Source organism: Rhinichthys klamathensis, unplaced genomic scaffold, assembly GCF_029890125.1.
Source record: "Rhinichthys klamathensis goyatoka isolate OS25496 unplaced genomic scaffold, OSU_Roscu_1.1 h1tg000148l_1, whole genome shotgun sequence".
NCBI classification, from domain to species: domain Eukaryota; kingdom Metazoa; phylum Chordata; class Actinopteri; order Cypriniformes; family Leuciscidae; genus Rhinichthys; species Rhinichthys klamathensis.
The window spans coordinates 1,525,320-1,532,283 of record NW_026606683.1 but is presented as its reverse complement, the minus strand read 5'-3'; the positions used below and the strand labels follow the sequence as shown (position 1 = coordinate 1,532,283).

At 35.7% G+C, this 6,964-nt stretch overlaps 1 protein-coding gene across 1 annotated transcript; it reads left to right on the top strand.

Annotated features, from left to right (window-relative positions):
- The first annotated feature begins 1,139 nt into the window (after positions 1-1,139).
- Positions 1,140-6,762, top strand: LOC130090634 (E3 ubiquitin-protein ligase TRIM39). Its single transcript, XM_056258121.1, has 6 exons — positions 1,140-1,686; positions 2,338-2,433; positions 2,676-2,906; positions 3,052-3,074; positions 3,315-3,433; positions 5,711-6,762. Exons 1-6 carry the CDS (start codon positions 1,273-1,275, stop codon positions 6,244-6,246), a joined length of 1,419 nt encoding a protein of 472 aa, XP_056114096.1. The 5' UTR covers positions 1,140-1,272; the 3' UTR covers positions 6,247-6,762.
- Positions 6,763-6,964: the final 202 nt, after the last annotated feature.

Sequence of the window (6,964 nt, the reverse complement as noted above, 5' to 3'; positions counted from 1 at the left end):
CTCTGATATTATTTAATTTGTCATTTGTCTAACGGTTGTCTTGTTCACCGAATTTAAACTTATAAAAGCACTTTAAAATGTTACCATCTCAATTGAAAAAACGCACTTGTTGAAAACTGAAAATTTGCATCTCAAACATCGAATTTCTCAGTGATTTTTCCAATTCTTGTTATTGAGGAGCTTCTGCAGGAGGTCATGTGTTTTGAAGACTGTCAATGTTGTTGTTTTTTTGTATTTTATTTTGCATCTGCAATCTGCATTTTTAACAGTTACTGGGGAAAACACTCCGTTTAAATGCTCTAATGGAAAGATGTAATGGTGATGAAGTGATCAGATGTGTGTACAGTTGGTTCTTCAGAGTGTGTAGACTGAATTGCTGTGTATATTTCCTTCAGTTGCTTACTGTAGGCAAGTTTTCACCCCTTGACATGAAACACAAATAAAGTATAGGGTAAAATACACCCGAGTATGCTTGTTTTTGTTCATGAGAGAGTTGCATGCTAAGCTGTATTTATTTTTACTACTGTAAAAGTCCTGGAATTACCTTATAGTTGCGTTTAGTGATTGCGATGTAAGCGTTTGTCCTCATTTTGTTTCATTAAGAAAACTAATGAATATAGTGCCTTTTTGTTAGTTATTGATTCATTATTGATTCATCTTATTCAATAATATAATAAGCAATTGGATATGAGCCGCCGACATTATAAAACTATTTGTAATTGTGTGACTTTTAAACAAGTATGATATTAAGTCATGCCGTTTCATCAAGTGATTTGCCAGTCAAAATGTTTCAGGAAAGTCTGCCAGACAAACTGAGTTTGCAGATGAAAGTGATTTGTTTTTGACTGATGTTAGAACACTTGAGGAAAGTGGTATCACTTTACACTTTAATGCCAGAGAGACCACACACACACACACACACACACACACACACACACACACACACACACACACACACACACACACACACACACACACACACACACACACACACACACACACACATTAGTGACTCAGCAACAGACCCTTGCCCAATGATCTGCTCCAAGCGAAACTCTCCACACAGACACGATTACATATAAACAGCTAAGAGAGCATGCATCAAAATAACCCTCTTATAAATAGACCACCGACTATCCAAACGGGGATTTCCTTTGATACCCAGAGCACAGCAGTGATTGTGTAACTTCCAGAGAGCTGCAGACCAGACATTGAGAGAGAGGAAGGACATTTGGAAGACGACAACACCCAGAAAACTAGCAGACCATCAGAATGTCAGACGATCAGCCCTCTTCGCCCTCCAGCAGCTCCTTGTGCCCAGGCTGCCAGCGTGAAGGGTCTCTCCTGCTGCCCTGCGGACACCGTCTGTGCCAGGCTTGCCTTCAGCTGTGCCAGCAGGAGCTCGGGCAGGACCAGGCGGGCTGTACGGAGTGCTACGGTCGTGAGCTGCTGGACAGTGTGCTGAAGGGGCTGCTCGACTCGCTGTTCGAGGGGCAGCCGCGCCGGGTGGGGAACGCCAAGGAGGGCACAGAGACGGCAGAGGATGGAGATTTGTGCCGACATCACAGGGACAGACTGACTCAGTACTGTATAGAGGACGAGGAACTGATCTGTGATCAGTGTCAGGGCGAGGAACATGAAGATCACAAGTGCAGCTCCATTGAAGAGGCCACACAAGAGTGTAAGGTGAGAAACGGGTGCATAAATACATTGCTTCATCATTTGAGCTGTTGTAAGTTGATATGATGCTTGGAGGAATTATGATTCTAGAAGTGATTGACTCATTATTGGCCCATATTTGTCCAGTTTTTTTTTTTTTTTTTTTTTTTGGTCAATAGCCATGAATGCATTTAGTAATGATATAGACCTGACTGATAAATCAGCCAATATTTTGCCATTTTGAGGTTTCAAGCATGCAGTTCGATGTAATCTCAAATTATTGTACCATGTCCAGTTGTGTTCATAAGTTTATGACAGCCTTGTTAATATTATAAATATATATATGTTGAAACTTAGAGAAATATTTTAATATTAAACATTTGTATAATTTTGTAGTGAATTTTAAGTAAATATTGTGTGAAATAAGTGTTTTCTTTACAATTTAATGTAGACATACATGTCATTTCCTATATTATTTAACCCTGCCAATGAGGACTAGATAATACACTCGTAAAAGAATGACTTAGAACTTTTTTAATCATTGGAGTTCAGGCACTACATTGTAGGTTTGAATCCGGTAAACTTCTTCTTCTGTTATATCAAAATGCGTGTTCATTTTGCATGCAAAATAGTTTCAGATGAACTGCAAGAACTGACAATAATTCATTTTCTTTACAGAAGGAGTTGAGAGCAGCTCTTAGACCTCTTCAGGAGAAACTGGAGACATTAAACACAGCCAAGCAAACCTGCCAGGAAACTTCAGAACACATCAGGGTAACAAATAATCAATGCAAGCCAAGTTTAACAGGATGTTCAGGCTGTTTGGGGGCTTATGAATGTTATACCAGAGGTAGAACTTTAGTTCCACTGGGGGAAAGAGAAAATAAGCATGGCGAGATATTTACTACAGTGCATAGTTATTTAAATCTCACTTACAAAGTTTTTACACATTTTGCACAAACCTCAGTAAATACAAACGGCAATATTTTCTAAAAGTCTCTCCACCCTCCGCACAGAGACAGACACAAAACACAGTGCGTCTGATAAAGGAGAACTTTGAAAAGCTTCATCAGTTCCTGCAAGATGAGGAGATCTCCATGCTGAGAGCTCTGAGTGAGGAAGAGGAGCAGAAGAGCCAGAAGATGAAGGACAAGATGGACAGACTAACGGATGAGATAATGACATTAAGAGAAGCCATTAGTTCATCAGAAGAGGCCATGAGCGCTGATGATATGGCATTCTTGAAGGTAGGGAAAATATCAAGAATATTTTCTTTTTTTAATAGTTTTGATAAAAAGAAACATAAAATTCCTTTTGGTAAAAATGTACAAATTGCATGCATTAACTAGAGAAAAAGCATATTTTCTGAAAACTCTGATCTTTCTGTTACAGAACTACAAGAAGACATCAGAACGGTAATTGTATGGAAGCATATATTTGTGTTACACAGTGTAAATTAAGGGTGATTCATCAGTATTGCAAAATAAGCCCAGGCAGGATGATCAGTTTAGCAGCCTGCTTGTTACAAGACTGCTTACTAAATAAAAGCAAATCAACATGAAATATGCATTTGAGTTTGATGAATAAGGCTCCATGTCAATTTGAGATGAACGTCACAGTTACTTTGATGAAGCTTCTCTCGCTTTCTGTCACAGGATGGACTGCACTGTGCCGGATCCAGGGGAAATCTCAGGAACTTTAATTGATGTGGCCAAACACGTCGGCTCACTCACGTTCAGAGTGTGGGAGAAGATGCAGAGCGATCTCACATACAGTAAGAGCAAACAGACCAAATCTGTCATTGATTTAAAAAAATAAATGAATAAAAATTAAATAAATAAAAAACTCCATAGTCAAGTTTCTAAGTTTCTATTTAGATATTACAAGCATATATCAACTCGTTTTCAACACTTTTTGAAATCTCTGTTCTTCCTGTTACAGGACTACAAGAAGTCATCAGACTTGTTTAAATCTTTACTCACTCTTTAGGGGTTGGTAAATCTGTATATTATTATATGAAATAAAATAAAAATAATAAACTCAAAGTCAGATTTCTTTGGTTAAATATTTAGCTATTTCTGTTACAGAACTACAAGAAGTCATCAGAACAGTCTTTACTCTTTAGGGGGCAGGTAAATCTGTAATTTATTATACAAAATAAGATAAAAGTCAAATTTCTTTGGTTAAATATTTAGATTTTTAAGCAAATCAACTTGGTTACATCTTTACTCACTCTATAGGGGTGGGTAAATATGTAATTTATTATATAAAATACAGTATAATAAAGAAAAAAAAATGATCTAGTTAATTATTTAGATCTTTCTGTTACAGAACTACAAGAAGTCATCAGCCTTTACTCACTCTTTAGGGTTGTCTTATTTATAAGATAAAATAAAAAATAATGATCTCAAAGTCAAAATATTTAGATCTTTTTGTTACAGAACTACAAGAAATCATCAGAACAGTACTCGTTAGGGGCAGGCAAATATGTAATATATGAAACAAAATAAAATAAAAGTCACATTTCTTTGGTTAAATATTGAGTTTAAGCAAATCAACTTGGTTACAGGACTACAAGAAGTCATCAGACTTGTTTAAATCTTTACTCACTCTTTCGGGGTTGGTAAGTCTGTATATTATTATATAAAATAAAAATAATAAACTCAAAGTCAGATTTCTTTGGTTAAATATTTAGCTATTTCTGTTACAGAACTACAAGAAGTCATCAGAACAGTCTTTACTCTTTAGGGGGCAGGTAAATCTGTAATTTATTATACAAAATAAGATAAAAGTCAAATTTCTTTGGTTAAATATTTAGATTTTTAAGCAAATCAACTTGGTTACATCTTTACTCACTCTATAGGGGTGGGTAAATATGTAATTTATTATATAAAATACAGTATAATAAAGAAAAAAAAATGATCTAGTTAATTATTTAGATCTTTCTGTTACAGAACTACAAGAAGTCATCAGCCTTTACTCACTCTTTAGGGTTGTCTTATTTATAAGATAAAATAAAAAATGATGATCTCAAAGTCAAAATATTTAGATCTTTTTGTTACAGAACTACAAGAAATCATCAGAACAGTACTCGTTAGGGGCAGGCAAATATGTAATATATGAAACAAAATAAAATAAAAGTCACATTTCTTTGGTTAAATATTGAGTTTTTTAAGCAAATCAACTTGGTTACAGTACTACAAGAAGTCATCAGACTTGTTTAAATCTTTACTCACTCTTTCGGGGTTGGTAAGTCTGTATATTATTATATAAAATAAAAATAATAAACTCAAAGTCAGATTTCTTTGGTTAAATATTTAGCTATTTCTGTTACAGAACTACAAGAAGTCATCAGAACAGTCTTTACTCTTTAGGGGGCAGGTAAATCTGTAATTTATTATACAAAATAAGATAAAAGTCAAATTTCTTTGGTTAAATATTTAGATTTTTAAGCAAATCAACTTGGTTACATCTTTACTCACTCTATAGGGGTGGGTAAATATGTAATTTATTATATAAAATACAGTATAATAAAGAAAAAAAATGATCTAGTTAATTATTTAGATCTTTCTGTTACAGAACTACAAGAAGTCATCAGCCTTTACTCACTCTTTAGGGTTGTCTTATTTATAAGATAAAATAAAAAATAATGATCTCAAAGTCAAAATATTTAGATCTTTCTGTTACAGAACTACAAGAAGTCATCAGAACAGTACTCGTTAGGGGCAGGCAAATATGTAATATATGAAATAAAATGTCAAATTTATTTGGTTAAATATTTAGAAATTACAAGCATATCAACTTGATTACAGAACTACAAGAAGGGGGTAAAGAGTGAGTAAATCTGATTTAATATAGTATATATATACTGCATATATTTGATATAAAATAAAATAAATGTCTCCCTTAAAAAAAAAATTAACTGAGATTTTGTTTTAACCAGTAGTACTGCTTATTTCACAAACTCAAAAAATAACAGAGAAATTACATTTTTGTTTATGAATATCTAGTTTAATCACAACTAAACTCTGAATACATCTCAAACCTTCAGCTCCCGTGATTCTTGATCCCAACACCGCAGACATCTGCGTCATTCTGTCAGACGACCTGACCACCATCCGCTACAGCGAAGAAGACCAACAGGTCCCGGACAACCCTGAACGCTTCTGCTTCTACGAGTGTGTCCTGGGCTCGGAGGGTTTCAGCTCTGGTCGCCACAGCTGGGACGTGGAGGTGGGAGACTGCAGCGAATGGGCACTGGGAGTGGTGAAAGAGAGCGTGCAGCGGAAAGAGTGGTTTCCCCCGAGCCCTGACCGTGGCATGTGGATCATCTGCCTGTACGGAGGAGAGTATCGCGCGCGGACGGCCACCAACACTCCTCTGACGCTCAAGAAGAAACCTCAGAAGATACGAGTTCAGCTCGACTGGGAGGGTGGCAGAGTGATGTTCTCGGATGTCAGTGACAACTCGCTGCTGTACAAGTATAAGCACAAGTTTACGGAAAAGATGTTCCCGTATTTCTCCAATACATGTAAAAGACGTCCACTGCATATTTTAGCAGAGAAGGTGTCTGTGTACACGGAATAACTCAAGACACTCATCATTATGAGGACTATACACTACCGATCAAAAGTTCTAGATCGGTACGATTTTTCTATGTTTTTGAATAATGCTCTTATGCTCACCAAGGTTTGATCCAAAATACAGCAAAAACAGTTATATTGTGAAATATTTTTAAAATTTAAAATAGCTGTTTTCTATTTGAATATTCTAATCTATCTATAAATTACAAGAATGTCTGTCTGTCCCTCTGTCTGTCTGTTAATCGCATATCTCTCGAACCGTTAGTCTGAAGGATTTCAAACTTGACAGGTGTCTTGCTACGGGCACGAGTAAGTGCAGTGCCGAGTTTGACGTTGTTTGGATTAGAAATGCAAAAGATATTGTTAAATATATCGGTAAAAGAAGCACACATTGAAGTTGTGGTTTAAAAATAAACATTGTCAGCTAAACATTAAGTCAGCAACACTGTTTACTTCTGAATATTGTAGTTATTCAGAAGTAGTTAGTTGTCAGTAGTTGGTTATATATGTAGTTCAATTTTCCATATTTATTGTATGTCATTATGTCAGTATCAGACGTATTTGCTTTCAACCATGCACAAATAAAAATGTCACTGAACTTTTGCTGTGTAATTGTTACAATGAGCACTCAAACACACCAAACCAACAATTACTAAAAAAACACACAAAAACTGATTTTAAACGGGCATACCTGTTATTTGCATATCTCTCGAACCGTTAGT